At 40.2% G+C, this 18,378-nt stretch overlaps 1 protein-coding gene across 49 annotated transcripts in view; it reads right to left on the minus strand.

Moving 5' to 3' along the window:
* Positions 1 to 18,099, minus strand: part of RIMS1 (regulating synaptic membrane exocytosis 1) — a 490,044-nt gene extending 471,945 nt beyond the window's left edge. For 32 of the 49 annotated variants that reach the window (XM_078055149.1, XM_078055110.1, XM_078055148.1 and 29 more), the window contains exon 1: positions 17,635 to 18,099. In XM_078055149.1, coding sequence (XP_077911275.1) covers positions 17,635 to 17,798 — 164 coding nt within the window. In that variant the 5' untranslated portion in view covers positions 17,799 to 18,099. The remainder of the gene's footprint in view (positions 1 to 17,634) is intronic. The other 17 variants (XM_078055146.1, XM_078055132.1, XM_078055130.1 and 14 more) reach the window with 1 other exon arrangement.
* Positions 18,100 to 18,378: the final 279 nt, after the last annotated feature.

Below are 18,378 nucleotides of genomic sequence, written 5' to 3' on the forward strand. Positions count from 1 at the left end.
TAAAATTATTAAGCGGATGCCTTGCCAAGCTGTTCAGATGCCCCTTTGAGGATGGGGAGACTCATTCCTCTACATGTTGGGGATGCTTTAGCTATCAACCCTCCCTTCATATCTGAAGAGAGCTACCTCTCCCAAGGCCAGGTCCCATTGCCTTGGCAGCCTGAATCCAGTGACTGGAATATTATAACCAGTTTCACAGTTCCCAACAGGCTAACTGAAGCCTTCCCACTGCAGCCCAACTTCTCCCAGCCTCTCTGCTTCCCTTCCCATACAGATGTTAATCCTGAAGGTACTTCCTAATAAACTTCTTGCACAATAATCTCCATCTCAGTGTCTGCTTCTGGGGAACCTAACCTACAATAAATCTAAATTACTCTCCAAACATAGGGATGGGAAACAAGTCAAACTAGAGTGGTCAAGTCTTTCCCTACCACATTGTGTTTCCTAGACTGTTCCTCATCGTAAAGGATCTGAAGCAAATCACGTCATTTTGTATTCTGTATCCCTAAATGCTTTCAAGTTAAAATAAACTGGGGCATCTTGGGAGACAGGGCAGAAACATGAACTGAAAAGATGTATATGGAAAAGAGAAAGGATAATTTACCTTGATAACAGTGTGCTCCTTTATGGAGATTTCATATGTGTTTTTATATGTACACACACATGCACACACACATATGTATGTTATTGAATTGAAAAATTAAAAATTTTCTCTCTCTCTGAACATGAAAACCCAAGTACAGACTTGAGAATATCTTTGCAATTTGTAGAAAAAAAGAACAATGACAAAATCCTAATCAGAGCTCTCTTTTGGTTGGAAGAAACAGAAACCCACTCAAACTATCTCAGATCGAGGTTACACAGCAATCAAAAAACAAACAAGCAAACAAAACCCCAAAAACAAAAACAAAAAACAACAAAAAAAGTTTACACAGCAAAGTGTTCAGCCAGCCTCAGAGTGACTCAATCTGGGAGGTCAGGATCAAAGATCCTTGGTGCCTCATGGGCCAAAAGGCCTCTCTTACCTGCATGCCTTTGTCAGTATCTCACTCTCTGTTGACAGGGCCCAACATGGCTTCCTCTGTAGACCAGTAATCATCTGTTTTTTTGGTAAATCCACATTCCTGCTTTCCACCCCAACTATTTCAGACTTTCTTCCTCATCCTCAAATCTCCAGCTCCCATCACTCTCAGAAGACGATTCAACTCCCACTTCACAGGAAAAATAGAAACCACCAGACATTAAGTCCCTTATCTTTCTAGTTACAAACTTATACCCTTTCTCTTTTATTCAAACCATCTGGTTCACTATATTCTTTCCATCAACTGTTAAACATTCTTAAATTTATTCTATTTAAATTCCATTTAAAAGAGGCCCACATTGGGAGCTACCTCCCATTTCCCTCCTGGTATCCCCTCATTTCTCCCTTCCCAAATATTCCAAAAGATCTGCCTGTATTAAGTGTATGGATTGATTCATGTCTCTCACTCTGACCACTCCAACTGAATCCAATAGTTATTTATCAGTCTTCATTGTATTTGATGTCTCAGAATTTCCTTTTTAATAATTCAGATATAATTTACATACCATGATAGGTACAGATCTTAAGTGTACAGCTTGATCAATTTCAACTAATGCATACACATGTGTAATACACATCCCTACAAAATATGGAACATTTCTATCCCTCCAGAAAATTGCTCCTTTCCCTTTCCTGTCAACCCCTCAGCCCTGCTACCATAAAAAAAGAACACCAATCTGATTTCTAACACCATGAATTAACTTTGCCTATTCTAGAGCTTCATGTAAATAGAATCATATGGTCTGCACTATTTGTGTCTGGTTTTTTTAATTCAACATGATGTTTTTGAGATTTATCTTTGTTGTTCATATGTCAGCAATTTACTATTTTTTTAATGTGGATTTAACATTTTTATTTTCTTTTCATTTGCACAGTTATCAGGCCCCAAGAAACAAAGCATCACATATAGACTTTTTGTGTATATAAACACATGCGTGCACACATAACCTACCTGGGTCCTCAAGGATGAAATAAAAGCAAAAAGAAAAGGCATAATCCTTATTCCCAAAAGTTTAAAGGTAAGAAGAAGCAAAAAGGTCAAACATCCACAGAAAATGCAGAAACAAAACTTGGGTTTAAATTCTGGCTCTACCACCTACTCATACCTTGGCATTAGCCATGTTCTACCATCTCACTGTGCCTCAATTTCTCACTTGAGAATGGGGACGATAATACCCACTCTGCTTGACCGGTGGGGGGACTTGGAGAAAAAGCAGATAAAACATCTAGCATAATGCTTAACACCCATAAACACTCAAAAACACTCTATTCAGACAGTGGGAGGAGATACTTATTATTTCAGTAACAAGGCTGGTTTTCTTGGCCCCAAAAGTCAGTCCTAACCCTTCAAGGATATTTTAGAAACCCTAAAGTGGTATATCTAAAAGAGGGACATGAGGCAGAACCCCCTACTTTCAATGGATGTCCCTGGTCCTCCAAGGTCCTTTATGGCCTCTCTGGGCAATCAAGGTTATGTCGGTAATCATCTCTAATAAAGCAGATTTCAGTAAGCCTTTGTTAATGATCCCCATTTTCAGACACCCACCTAGGCAGGGGATTGCCCTTTGATGCTGGTCTCTAGGCAAAAGAGGTCTTCCTTTCTATTCTAACTACTCCATTCCAGAAGAAGAACACTATGGAACTGGTTGGCCAAATACCAGGACAATTCTTCTAGTATTAGGAGCTCTCAGTCTCTATTTCCTCTAGCGCTAGTTAGGACAAAGATACAAATGTAGTGATCCGAAGGGGTACACGCACCCCAATGTTTATAGCAGCAATGTCCACAACAGCCAAATTATGGAAAGAGACAAGATGTCCATCGACAGACAAATGGATAAAGAAGATGTGGTATATATATATATATATATATATATATATATATATATATATATACAATGGAATATTATGCAGCCATCAAAAAAACCAAAATCTTGCCATTTGCAATGACGTGGATGGAACTAGAGGGTATTATGCTAAGCGAAATAAGAGAAGGACATGTATCATATGATCTCACTGATACAAGGAATTCTGAATCTCAGGAAACAAACTGAGGGTTGCTGGAGTGGTGGGAGGTGGGAGGCATGGGGTGGCTGGGTGATAGGCATTGGGGAGGGTATGTGCTATGATGAGCTCTGTGAATTGTGTAAGACTGATGAATCACAGACCTGTATCTCTGAAACAAATAATATATTATATGTTAAAAAAAAAAAAAAAAGCATAGTAAGAAGAGAAAAATGAAGGGGGGGAAGTCAGAGGGGGAGACGAACTATGAGAGACTATGGACTCTGAGAAACAAACTGAGGGTTCTAGAGGGGAGGGGGGTGGGGGGATGGGTTAGCCTGGTGATTGGTATTAAAGAGGGCACGTACTGAATGGAGCACTGGGTGTTATACGCAAACAATGAATCATGGAACACTACATCAAAAACTAATGATGTAATGTATGGCGATTAACATAACATAATAAAATAAAGTTAAAAAAAAACACTACTCAAAGCCTCAAAACTTACATCCCAAGAGGTTGAAAGCAATTTACTCTTGCTTATTGCTGGGCAATATTTCACTGGATGAATATACCACAGTTCTAAAATTCATTCTTCTGCTGAAGGACATCTGAGCTATTTTCAGTTTAGGGCTATTATGAAGAAGGCTGCTATAAACATTCCCTTATAAGAGTTTTTGTGAATACATGTTTTCACTTTTCTTCTATAAATACCTATGAGTGGAACTGCTGGGCCATAACGTAGGTGCATGTTTGGTAATTTTAAAAAAAATTACCAATTTTCTAAAGTGGTTGTACTATACTATGCTCCCACAGCAATGCATAAGAATTCTAGTTTCTCATTACCTTCACCAACATTTGATGTTGCAGTCTTTATTTTGGTCATCCAAGTGAGAGTGCCTTTTCCCCCTTGAAATACTCTCTTCCCTTTTATTTGCTGTATCACGAGCCTCCTGGGTTTTATCCTACCTTTCTCCACTTTAGTGTCTTTCCTAGGTCATTGCCCCCTTTCAACTTTTATAAGTGAGGTTTCCTTAAGACTCATTCTTAGGCTTTCTCCTTTTCTGAATCTAATCACTCATTCCCACCTGTAGCTTCATGGCTAGATGACTGATAAATTTATACTTCTAACCCATCCTCTCTTCTGAGTTCCTGACCTATAGCCTGCAAAGGCCAAATGACCAAGACTAAACTTAGGATCTCCCTTCCATCCCTCCAGATGCTCCCAAAACCTGGTGGCACAAGTCAGAAGTCAACTCATATTCAATCCATTAAAAAAAAATAATTATGACTTTTGCTTCCCAATCTCTCTCAAATCTTAACACTTTTCCATCACCATCAAAGTCTGCGCTTCTAACATCTCTCACCACGACTTCTGCAATAGCCTCCCAGCTTGTGTATATACACAGATGTGCCCTGGGCCTTCAACCAATCAGTTCTTGATACTGTAGCCAGAATATTTTTTAAATACTAATAGGATTGTATCATATCTCTCTTCAAAATATTTGGGTTCTTTGGATAAAGATAAAAGTACCATGATCTGGAAGACCCTAAAGTGTGAAGCTTCCGCCTATCTTTCCAAGATCCTCTCAAACCACACCCCTCTTGGCTTTCTCTTGACTTTCTCCTTTTCCACAACACTGGCTTTCTTCTACTTCTTCAGGTTTACCATTCTGCCTTCCACCTGAGACCCTCTGTTCTTCCTGCCTGCTAGGTACTTCACTCCCTATTTGCCTAATTAACTCCCACTCATCCTCAGATCTTAGCTCAGTCCTCACTGTCATTTCCATGGAGAGCCATTCCTGGCCAGCCTGATATTAATCAAAATTCCTGGTTTATTTTATATCATCTTATCAAAATATCATATATTGTCCTGGGTTACATTTATCATAGATTTTTAATTTTACATTTATTTTAAAATTTTACTTAAATAAAATGTACCTTCTCCTACAAAGGGTAGGGGATAGATAGTTCTATTAATTCTAGTACAATGCCTGGCATATCATAATTGCTCAATCCATTTTTGTTCTAAGAAAAAAAATGAATGGGTATTATTCATTTTCTTGACCTTCTGATTTTTTTCTTATTTTCAATCTGAAAGAGAATCTCATTAGTTCTTGGTCATCGAATCATCTGGACTTGGATCAAGTGTCCATCTTTAGTTCAATCAGTCATGGCCAGGGTGGGATCATATTGATACAGAGCTGCTTCTTCCAAAATGCCCAAGGGGGCAAAATTTATAGAAGGGCTGTAGGTACAAAAAGTAATACGAGGCATGTCCAGATCATGCAAATTATGTAAATGAGATAAAATGAACTTCTTTAAAAAGACTTTATAGAAAGTTTAAAAAAACTTTTAAGTTTTCAAGTTTGTGGGTATGAGAGTTTATATGTACAGGTGCATGGATGAGCTGGGAGTGTTTGTGGATGCATATATGAGTTGCCATTTCCTTCCCATTCCTCTAATTCTTTCTTTGGGTCACTGACCAACAGTCTAGCTGAAGACAAACCTCCAAATGAGGGGGAACCAAGAAAAACTCTTTTCACAGTGAGCAAAAACCAACTGGCTTTTCTAAGTGAAAAAAACAAAATATGATTTTTAATATGTACATAATTCAAAAGCATAGTAGGAAAAGCTATTTGGAATCATAAATAAATTACTGCATATTGAAAACATTGTAACTTTCAGAGAAGTATTAAAAATTAAAAATAAAATGATCACAAGAAGTATTGATAGCTTAAATATAAGTCCAACAAATATCATAGCAAAGGAAATCTTTAAATAAAATACTTCTTGGTCCCTGGCATTGATCCACTTACTTTGAATAATACTCAATATGACGAAATTCAAAATCAACAAAGTAATTAAGAGTTCCCATGGAGTTTTCTTTCTTTCTTTCCTTCTTACTTTTTTAAATTTTCTCTCTCTCTCCTTTTTTTAAGTTACCTTAAAGTTTCCTATAACAGCATATACTCTTACTGAGCAGGCAAATCAAAGCAAAATTGAAAAAAACAATTTTTTTGGATTTGAAGGTAGTTAAAATTATGTGGAGAGAGTATGACAGTAGAAAACACACTGGACCAGAAGATACAAGACCCAAAGTCTTATACCTAACTTTCTCACTAATTAATAATGAAAACCTGAAAGAATCTCTGGGCCTTAGTTTTCTCTTCTTAAAAGTAGAGTTGGAATATATCTTCTGTGGCTAAAATGTTTCATCTTGATTGCCAACTCTCATCAGTTGATGGTCTGGAGTACTCCACTCAGAAAGGTTCGGAGGCATCCAACATTTATCACTGATGCTTTTCTAGGTTCAGGAAGTCATCTGTGCTCTGAGTATTTGCCAGCCCTGGACAGGATGGCTCTAAGCTCTCATCCATATCTCAACTCAATCCAGTTATATTATGTCAAAGACCAGTGCTTTTCTGCCCTGGGCATGCAGACTGAGCAATTCAGTTCAACAAGCACTTACTGAGGTCCCACCATGTATCAGCCACAGTGTTAAGCAATGGAAATGACAATATGATTAGAAGAAGATACCTGCATTCAAGGAGTTTAAGTCTAAAAGATGACTTAAACAAGGGGCATTTTTTAATTAAAAAAATAATCCAGTACAATACTTGGCTTATGATCTCATTCTAAATACCAAATCAGAGAACATATATTATGGTTTAAACTGTTACTGAAGTTAGTGATGTTTTAAATCAAAGGAAATGTTTCCATTAAGCATGTCTGTCTACAGAATTACTTTTTAAAATGTATTATTTACATCCTCCCACACTGACATTCAAACACTTTAAAAATGCTGTCCTTCAAAAAGCCATTAATGATAAATTAAGAGTACAACAGATCATCTGAAAACTATATTTCAATTTCACCCTGTAATATCCAAATTCCAGTATATTCTTCTCATAAGTTCTGGCCAACTGTGGTTCTCTCAATAGCCAAAAACACTCAGCTCATTTTTTGCTTTCAGAATTTGCTGATAGAATTCCCATGGTTAGCATAACCTTCCCACTCCATCCACCTACTCATAACCTATAAATCCATCCAGCAGCCTTAGGTGACTCTTCCACTCCATGTCCTCTGGGTTTATTCATTCATTCATACACACAGTTTAAAAAATTCAGGCACCTATTACATGCCAGGCACTGGCAAATAAGAATGATCCTGCTCTCGGGAACATATGCTGTACTGAGCTGGGACTGTAGAGTGAAAAAAGTTATAAAAAAGATGGGCACAGAGAAAAAATACAAAAATTAATCTGGTAAGTCTGAGAAGATGTACCAGATGAGATGTCACTTGAACTCATTTGAAAGGCTATGTAAAAATTAGGTAGATTGAGAAGGAAATTCCTGACAGAAAAACACAGGTGGAGTCACCAAGTTGTGAAGCAGTGGTGATACTCTGAGATCCTGTTCAGTAAGGCTATGGCAGGAAGGTGTGCATGGACCAGTGAAAAGGAGACAGTAGGCACAGCACAGATTATGAAATTTAATCTTTACACTGAAAGCACAGGGGTTTTATCGAAGGGACATGATTAAATGAATGTTAAAACGATTCCTCTGACAACAGTGTGAAAATGAGATTGGGGGGGTGGGGTCTGATCAGTGGCAGGGAAATGAATTAAGAGGTTATTGCAGGCAACCCAGTGAGTAGTGATGACAGTCTACATTAAAGTAACAGCAATGCAATTGAAAAATAAAGGAGAAATTCAAAGGACTCTAAGAAGATTGAATTGGAAAGATTTGACAATGGATTGAATAAGGAGTTGCCCTGGAGATGCCATCCAGAAAGACAGGGATTATAAGAAAAGCACTGTGTTTAGGCAGAAGGTCAAGACATTATCCTGGATCACAATTGGTTTGAAGTTCCCAAGGACATTCAGGTAGAGATATTTACAGATGGTTAGGTACATGGATCCAGAATTTGGTAGAAAATTCTAAGGTAGTAAGATATATTTGCAAATCATTAAAATATAAGTATGATTGAAGCCATGAGTGTATTTGAGACTGACCAGAAACTGCACATAAAATGGGAGTAAGAAGGTTGAGAGTAGGACCAATACTCTCAATCCATATCTCATCCATATCTCAACTCAATAAAAGATTGATTAGGGACACACAGGAAAGAAGAAGACAAATCAGAAGGAAATGGAGTTATAGAATGAAGGGCAAGAGAGAGCTTCAAAAAGTCCTGCAGCTTCTATTATAATCACCACTCATTTTGAACTATTTTGTATGGCTTATTTAGCATTTTTCCAAAGTACACATTGTATTTTTTAAAATTTGTACTACCTCACCAGGTAAATTATCTGCTACTTGGCCTGGGATTATAAATTGTTTGTTTTTTTCTTTTTCTGCATGTGGACCTCCAAGAACCTTAAACTATGCTGCCTTTATGGAAGACAGGGACTAGATAGAGAGCCACCTGACAGATCATCAATCATAGTTTTACTCAGTAGTAACTGTTACAGCTTAGGCCTTTGGAGCTCCAAATACCATGCAATCCCTTTCAGTGCCTGTGTCTGGAACAAAACTCAGACAATAGTATCCTTTCAAACTAGTATTAAGTTTTTATTCCAGGTTGCTATAGATTAGGTGGTTAGATTTGGCCTAGGGCATGTAGACATCTTTATATTGAAATACCCAGCCTAATTCATAAAAGACTTTACTATATTTTATTTTTTCCAAATTACGTTTTTATGACAATTGTCATGATGGTCATGAAGAATATCAAAGTAGAATCTCTTTACAATTTTTACTCTTACCAAAATTTTAATATCCCAAATAAATAAGCCAGCTCATTTCTATTTCCCTTTATTTCAGAAACCAAGACATAAAATATATCAAGTTTTTCTCCCAAAAAAAAGGGTTAGGAAAGAAGACTTAAGCTCCAATATATTAGAAGACAGGATAGCTAAGAAAGATAAATCTGCTAAGCTGTATGAAATATAAAAGGAAAAGCTATTTGGTTACTTTTGTTTTCATCTCTTTCTACTAATACACTGTGTAATCTTTCTGACCTGGACAGAACTTCTAAATGTGGAGATATATATATATATATACATATATATCACACAAAAAAGACTAAATACTATGTAAATCACTAGCAAGGTATTACCTGTTATATATACATATACATATATATATATATATATATATATAACCTTATATTTAAAGAAACCTAATAAATTTATTTAAACATTCCCTAGATATTTCATATACCATCCGCCCAATTTTTCTAAAAGGTAAAACCCCATAAATTGAAAACAAAACAGCTAGCCACTCAAATAAAGAGCTTCTCATGGCATTTGTTAAGAGTTACATTTAAACATCAAGAACGATAATGTGGCACATGATGCTTGTGCGCTGATTACTTACAACTTTAAAATAACCTGATATTCTTGAGAATATCAGTAATCTCTTTGAATACTGCTCAAATATTGATCATATTCGAGCACAGGGATGCAAGTGGGTAGCTAATCAAATAGACCACACAAAGTGTAGGAAATACAGCCAGAAAGCCCCATCAATAACTCCTACTATCCTAGCTCCCATTTGTGAACATGCATGTGTCCATTAAAAGAAGGTAAACTGCGCAAGATAAATTCATATGACAGTGCAGATACTTTCATTGGTTTTTGATTCATTTATCTTCTCTATGTAAATATAATGGCATCTTCCAAACAATAATTACCTGTATAATGATAGGGAACACACACAAAAAAGACTAAATACTATGTAAATCACTAGCAAGGTATTACCTGTTATATTACATAAAGATAACTGTTTGGTTCATTATAATTCTTTAAAATAGCTAATATCTCATTAAGCACATTAATTACTTTCAATTTGTATGAAATTACTTTCTATAACATTACCTTATTTTACTATCTAAACTTGAGAAGAATTATTAAAATGTTGCATTCTAAAATCTATTTAAATGTCTTCTCTAAACTGCAGGCTGCTCCTTTGCAAGGCCCAAAGGAGAACATTCAGAGAGCCCTGCATGCAGTTGCAATTCATAGTCACTGTTATTTGAAAAATGTTTTGAAATTTTAATTCTATTTTGCCATAAAAGGTAGCATTCCACTGAGACTCCATAAAAGATAACACCTCCTTCTCAGCAAAAATTCTTCCATTTACCAATGATTTTCAAAATAATATGTCTGTAACTTGCTTGTATTATTTATTGGTAAGATATATTTTATGTTAATTGCTTGACTTTCTTAAATTTTAAATGAATAATGGGTCAGGGAAGCAAAACTTATAAAGAAGAAGACATTATAATTTATTGTCCATATTGAAACACAAAATTGAGAAAAAGAGGTACTTTCTGTAATCATAGAGGAGAGGGGCATAAATAGATACTGTCCTGGGCAAACCAACATACACAGTCACTTTCCTTTTAAACAACTCCATTTTTCTCTTTAAATAAACATTCACATATACAGGAAGTTTTCACAAGATAGCAACAGAGGTAGAAAATCTAAAGTCAAGACAGTATATTCCCCTCTTGTCATTCACAGAAAACTGACCTAGATCAAAGTAAGTGGACACAAACTTGATGAAAGAGTGTGAGAATATGCATACAGAAAACCCAAAGCATCCAGTGGAGAATCTTAAAAAAATCTGAAACACGTATAATCTATTACATTACCCAACAATAAACTGACATGATAGAGAAACTTGACAAGTATACGGCCCCTTATTCAGCCAATTCTGAAAATGAATAATTTATAAAATCCAGTGGCACAAAAATCATAGGTCTTTTTCTAGTAAAAGATGAGGAAATTACCCTAATTTCTCTTCACATTTTTGAATTAGGGTTGCCTTTTAGCTATTTCAGACATTATCATTTTGCCCACATTGCTTTTTGTACTAAAGACATTTATGAGATATTTAATAAGAAAGAAAGAAGAATGTAAAGAAGGTAAATAGCACCTCAGACCAAGCCCTGGGCTCATTTTACCTTGTGCCTCCTTACCAAATTCTCCAACTGGTAGCTGCAGCCCTCGCCACACCGTACTGTTAGCATGATACAATGAATGGATTGTTCTCTAAGAACTCATCTCCATGGGACCCCGAGTAGCTGCAGTAACCATAGGAGAAGATAATCTTGAGATTCTTCTACAGTTCTCCAGAGTAAAGATAATAATGGCACCTTTCTTTGGTACAGCAATTTCAAGTTTAAAGGTGCTTCCACTCTCCACTTCCTCCTAAGTTAGCAGGGCAGGCATTATCAATTCCATTTGACACATAAAGAAACTGAGACTCGGATAGGTTACACCTATAGAAAGTGGTAGTGTTAAGACCAGCATTTAGTCCACTGCTCCATCCAGCTATTTGATGCTCACCTCCCCTTCTGACCATGGCAGTTTTAAAATGGTAGTAACTAAACCAACATCAGACTCTCAGCAAAGGACTCTCTATTCTACCCCAATAGCCCAATGCCTGAAAAAATGATCTTACTGTTGAATTGACTACTGTACGACACTTTGTTCAAAATAGCCTACCCAACAAATAAAATTGAGAACAATAATGGGGAGAAGAGGTAACCTCACAGTAGAGGAGAATGGTGGGAAAATGCTAAGGTATTAACACCACGAGCAAAAGAGCCAACAGATCAGAAAAGCCCCACAGCATAAACCAGGGAGTTGTGGCCAGATCTAGAGACTGAAGAGAGGTGGACTTGGAAAAGGGTCGAAAACACCATTAGCCATAAGAAATTCTTCTCTTCCCCCTTTTAGGTTAATTCTCTGGACGCCAGAATCAAATGTCATAAGCAAAGGGTCAGGAAGGTATCTAGCTAGTGCTGGGAATTTCACTAATACTAGAAAACAAATAGAATACTGACAGGATGAACTTCTTATCAAGAGGTGAGCTCAGGGCAGAGTGAAATATGTAAAGTATCCAGCCACATGTCTGACACATGGAAGGCACACAATAAATTTTAGCCCCCCCACCAAAGAGAACAGAGAAACAGACCATAATACCACAGCTTCACATACTTTTATTATCATTATTATTACATTTTTTTTTTGCTTGATGTACTTTTAAAAAGATTTACAAGAGGACTAGCAACTTGGAGTCAATGTACATAGGTTCTGGGTTCTATAACTCTAGTTGCCGTGTGCCCTAGGAAAATTTACTTCAGCTAGCAGGACCAGCTCTGAAATACCCAACTCGTATCACAGAATAAAATGTAAAAAGTGTTTAAAAATATAAAATTGTCCACAAAGATATATGAAATGCAATATAATGGACTTTATAATCCATGATACATCAGCCCCCATCCATCTGTATGTTCCAGGTGTGGGAGAATAATATTATTTCAGGAATTCCGATTTGATATCTTTCCAGGAAGCTTACTGAACAGGTTTAAGACAAATCATTCATCTCACTTAACAATTTGAGCAAATAACACTCCCAAGATGTTGTGTTTCTATTCACGTCAGCAATAGCACACAGAGCCCACACTGGTTTCCAAATTCTATTTCAAATTTGGTAATCTCCTTATTTAAACGGTGGTGCCCCCTCACTTCTGGTTAAGAAAGAATACGTACAAGTTAAAAGAAAGTCAAGACATGTTAGCAAAAATGTGAACTAATAGTTATGTCTCTTTCCCTCCATTCTCTTTGATAGCTTCTCATGTCTTTCATTTTTTAAGGCTTCCCTATTCCATATTTCCTCTGGAACATTTGGGAATTCAGTCCTGGGCACATGCATTTACTAAGATAAGTTTTTGTTGAAAGAAGAAAACTTCAATAGAGCTCAGGATTAACCTTCTCTAAATGTAACCCTATCCATAAACGTAGTGTAAAAGAGACTAGCGTCCAAGTAAAATGGTGAGTTTTTCCTTCTTTTCTATTTCACACAACATCTCAAAAATGGTAGACACCAGCTCATGTTTTAGCAGCGTTTCCTCAATACTATTTGCCTTCTTTCTTTTCCTTCTTACCCATCCTTGCCTCAGCAACATGAGATAATATTTTCAGGTGTAAGATATGAAAATCTTTGCAAACCCAATGGAAACATGATACTTGCATCCATGGGGACTCTATCTGCACTCCTCCCCAAATGCCCCATCTACTTTTCCTTCTCTTCCCATTTGCTAATTGTGGTCTTTCATACTGAGTCTTATGGATACAGCTGAGGCCACAATAGCATAATTGGTTAGAAAGAGAAAAAGGAGAGAGAAAAGCTGAAGTTATAAGAGTTCTACTTCAACTTTCTTTCTCCTTTCATGAAGGAAGTAGATACTATGGATGTGTGAAAAGTCAGCGCAAAGAACAGAGGGAGAATATGCTGGCTAACTGAACATAATAATAAAAAAAAAATTAAAAAAAGAAGAGAGAGCAGTCTAAAGCCAACACTTTTTATAAATCAATTTCACACCAAGAATTGCAGAATTTATAAGTAAAATAGAAACTCACAGAATCCCCATTTAATTGTCTTGCCCATATTTACACAATAAGTGTCAGAATTAGAACTAGAACCCCAAAGTGCTTGGATTCAAAGTTAATGGCCTTTCCACCATACAATGATGCTTTTTATTTTCTTCAAATTGGAGAAAATTCCCTTGTCCTCAATCCACAGGAAAACTCTATTAAGAGTGTGAGTGAAGCTCCAGGCCCTCCTATAATCAGCAGCTGATCTAAGTCAACCTAATCTTTTGCCAAACCACTTCTCTGAAACTGAGGAAAGAGCACAAACTAATTTAAGGAAAAGGTAGATGAAATGCAAGCTTTTTCTTGGTAGAAGGACAGTGCAGTGTGTGGGAAAATATTTGGACTTAGAATAAAAGGTCTGGGCTTGAATCCTGATTGGGCCATGTAATGTGAGTTAGCTTAGGGTATTACTGGAATTCTCTGAGTTTAGGATGAAGATTTGAGGATTATATGACCTGACTTACCCCCTGCACAGGCTGTTGTGAGAATCCAAATAGGCATGTATTAAAACTTGAGCATAGTTCAACTATTTGGCATTTGATTCAATGACCACTTAGAATAATGGCCAGCATGAGGTACATGCTCAATAAATGTTAGTAGTTTTATTAAATATTTCAATATGGTTCTCAATTCCCATCCTCAGACCCCTTTAACTCTCTGCCTCTATTTTTTCTCTTCCCTTACTATTCTGTGGCTCCTTTCTCTATGAAGCTTTTATATAAAAGGAATAAGATTTTAGATCTAATGAGATCTTCTCTGATTTAGGTCTCAGATAATGCAGTTTTCAACTCATGTAATATATTGGCTCATGGTGTCTGGTGACAGTTACTTGAAAGAGTATTCATTGAGGAAGTTAGATTTCAAAAAGCCTCCAGAACACACACACACACACACACCAAAAACCCTACTAAGATTAAGAAAAGACCTCTGATTTGCAGATAATTAAATCAGTCATTAAGGATTATTTGCAGGGGTCAACTATTTCTAGTTATATGGCAATGGTATTTAAAATTAGTGCACTTTGCCAACAAAATGAATTATTTTTGTGATTAAGTACTTATAATTTTGAGTAAGATTTTTCTGAAATCTTGAGGTATAAGTTAGCTTGATTATTCTTTCCATTTACACATATTTAAAGATATTATCAAGACCAAATTCAAGTAGTAATTTATAATCAAGGCTGATGAAACTACACAAATATACATTAATCTATATTTGTTTATCTTTCCCATATTCACGCATCAGTTTTCTATCTTCTATTAACGCCTTACACATTCGTACACATTGTGAAGAGACAGCACGTACAGTAAGTAGCTCAAGGTGATGGTTCTGCAGTGATGACAAAAGTGAACTTTAACTCTAACTGCTGTGACCAGAACTTTAGCTCTGTGGGGCCTGTTGTGAAAGTAATTTCTCAGATATGTGATATGATGGACCAAGCATTACCATAAAAACTTATCTCTGATTTCACAAATACTTCAAAGCCCTGTGAAAAGCATCATGTTTTCCAATCTATTTTTATGCAAAGTTGAGAAAAGGCCACCACTTATGACTGTGTCCTTAAGTTCCCACATGTATGTGTCATCTGAATAGCCTCTACAATCACCAGTTTTTAAGACACAAAGTGCCCTCTAGAAAAAAGTACGGCACTGTTCCTCTAATTGCAGACAATATGACACGCTTACACGGCAGCAAACCGGGATTCCAAAACACTCACCAATCTGCCACTGCACAAAAGGCCAAGACATTAACAGAGGAGGCTGATTGATAAAGTTAATGCAGAGGTCTGGGATGATAGAGGGCTGTTGTATAACAGCGTCACATCCTGCGATATTTTGTGAATCCTTGCAATAAAGGAACAGTATCCGCAAGCTCGTGCAAAGCAGTCACAGGAATAGCAGCGGGAAAGATGTTTTAGACATGAGCAGTTGGACGGTGTTCTTCATTTTTATTTGTCCACAGAAGCCCATACAGTCTTATCATGCTATCCTTAGGCAGTTAGCAGATTTGGAATTCTGTCCTAAAACTCACCCTCTCCCACTTAAAATCTCTCGCTCTCCACCGGCCTGAAACAGCAACGGAGGGGCGTGATGGCCGCTACTCGCACTGTGCCTTCCCCTGCCTAGTCGGACCCTGTCAAGGGGCAGCCATGGGTTCCACTGGCTGCTGGAGGCCTCCATCCACCTGCTGTCTGCAGGGAGCACCAGAAGGAACGGGAGCAACCTGTAAATCCTGACCAGCATAAAAGGTGTCCAGGACAGGGGGCAGGGACTGCAACCAGTGAGGACAGACGGACTGACAACCAGACACACAGACAGCAGCACCATCAGACACAATCCATTACTTCCAGTGTCAGAAGAGGGGAAGCCTGCAGCACCAGGGATGTGACTGTTGCACTAGGGACAGGCAGCAGATTACGAGGGTTCTGCCTCCCTCAAGCCGGCAGCCTTCAAGTATTTGTTTTTTGGATGAGAAGGAGCAGGGAATCCAGAAACCTGCTGCTCCTTATAGAATGAGGCCAGCGCTGGCCTTCCGAGTTAATGGACTCTTCCTGAGTCTACAACCAAAGGGCAAGAATGACCGGATTTCTACTCTTTTGCTGTGACCCAGCACCCACAGCGCTTGCTCAACATCCCCCTCTCCCATTTGGGTGGCAGTTACACTGGTGGGGACCCATCAGTCTGTGAATGCTGCCTCCCTCCCTTCCTCTCCTTCCAGGCACTGCTGCACTGAGAGGAAGCAGAAGAAAGCTCCAGTGGCAGCATCTTCTCTTCAGGAGGCAATCCTTCAGGGTGGCGGGGGAGGCCCTGGTGGGTGTGTTCTGTGCCTGTGTGTCACCCCTGTTCCCTCCCTGCCCCTACTTTGCTCTCAGCTAACTCCAGATGCAACAGGTTCCCTTTGGCTCTTCCTGCCGATCCTCTGCCCCCACATACACCTTCTGGGCTAAACGGGAGACACCAAGGAATTAGTCCCAATCAGGGTCTCCAAATTCCTTCACCCTCAAATTGAAAACTTTCCTGAATACGAGAAGACCTCCCAGGGGAAGGCAGGGTGGAAGTCCCCTGCGGCTCCACTCTGTGGGTGATGCTAAGGATCAAGGAAAACCCAGTCTGGATGCCAGCACCTTGTAAGCAGTCCTGTCTGAGAATATGACAAGCAGCAGCCCAGGCTGTCACACACCCCTGCACCACCTGCAACGAGCCCCATCCCCTGCCCAGACACAGGAAAATGGGGCACTAGACAGAGAGCCCTTGAAGGGCTGACGGGCTTTAAAGAAAAGGGGATGTGTGCAAATATGTGATCCCCTGTTGTACTGCTTCCACCAGGAACTGAGCAGGCCCCAGAGGTCTCTTGGAAACCAGTAAAGAGGAACCTCTAGTTTATTCGGGCCAGAGTCCCCATCAGCTTCTCCCATTATTAAAAACTTTGCATTGCCGATGGCATTGTATATGGGTAAGAGAATGTGTCTTCACACAGGTATTCTGTGTAGAAGACTGTGACTAAAAGCTTAAAGAGAAGCTGGGTAGGCAGGTTACCAAAGATGGCAACTGCCCAAAAAAAGACCCAACCTTGATCTGGAGATGAATGAGTACCAAAATGAACACTAAAATAAGCATTTTTTCTTACATAAATACTGGCACCCTTCACTGGGGTAACCCCAACCTCCTAAACAACTCCAAGATGAGAAGAGGAGCTGTTCTCAGCACCTCTTCATCCCACCTCCCCTTTCTTCCACTCATCCCCTGCCCCTTAACCTGTTCCCAGCCCAGGGCCCTTCCACCTGGGTGGCATCAGCTCTCCTCAGCTCCTGCATACCCCACCCTCAGGTGGTCCCTGTCCACCCAATCTTCCTCTGCAGCCCATCCTCTCCTGGCTCCTGGGATCCCCGCTCGGTGGCATCCCCTCCTTCCTGCTGTCCCCCTAATCTCTTCCCCGCTCAAGCCCAGCGCCCCTGGCCCCAAGGCGGGCGCCTCCGCCCCCCAACCCAGCACCCTCGCCCGCCCCTCCCCCACACTCAGCCGAGAGGATTGGGTGAGTGAGTGGTGAATGGACCGATGGAGGCACGGAGGCACGGATGGCGCGGCTGGGGGTGGCTTACTTGAGCATGGCTTCTTCTTTTTCCTCCTCTTCCTTCTGCCGGTCCATCACTGCCATGATAATGTTCCTCTCCTCCTCGGTCAGGTGGCTCAGGTCGGGCAGCTCTTGCATGGGGGGAGGCACCGTGGGTGGGCGAGGACCGCGGGGCCCCACGGCCGAGGACATTTTCGTGGCCTGCCCGCCCCCTCTTCTGGCTCCCTGGCTCTCACCTTTCGGATTCACGCCCAGCAGCTGCGCCCCTGCTTCCCCTCACAGAGGAGCCCTCCTGGCGGCGGCAGGAGGAGGAGGAGCAGCGGCGGCGGCAGCAGCAGAGCCGGGGAGAGAGAGAACCCAGTCTTTCATGGTTGTTTGCATCCACCCAGTCCCGGATGCTGCCTTTGTTTTGGTCGCCCTAGCTAGGCTCGGGGCCGCCCGGCCGCCTCCCGCAGCCCAGCCTCGGCCGGCGGGGGCGGGCAGGCGGAGGCGCGGCGGGCGCGGCGAGGGGGCGAGGGCTCGCGCCAGGCTCGGCCGATCCGGGCGTCGCGCGCTGGGCGCGCGGGGCGGGGGCGGGGCTGGGGCCGGGGCCGGGGCCGGGGCCGCCGCCGCCGCCGCCGCTGCTGCCGTTGCCGCCGCCGCCGCCGCCGAGGCTGCTGGCAGGCTTGGCTGCCTCCAGTTTGGGGCTGCGGGAGGGAGAGGGAGAGTTTTGGGTGTCAGTTAGGCGGAGTCTCGGAGGCTTCGCTCCCGGGTGATGCTGCTGCTCTCGCAG

The sequence above is a fragment of the Halichoerus grypus genome, chromosome 9 (genome assembly GCF_964656455.1).
Source record: "Halichoerus grypus chromosome 9, mHalGry1.hap1.1, whole genome shotgun sequence".
NCBI classification, from domain to species: domain Eukaryota; kingdom Metazoa; phylum Chordata; class Mammalia; order Carnivora; family Phocidae; genus Halichoerus; species Halichoerus grypus.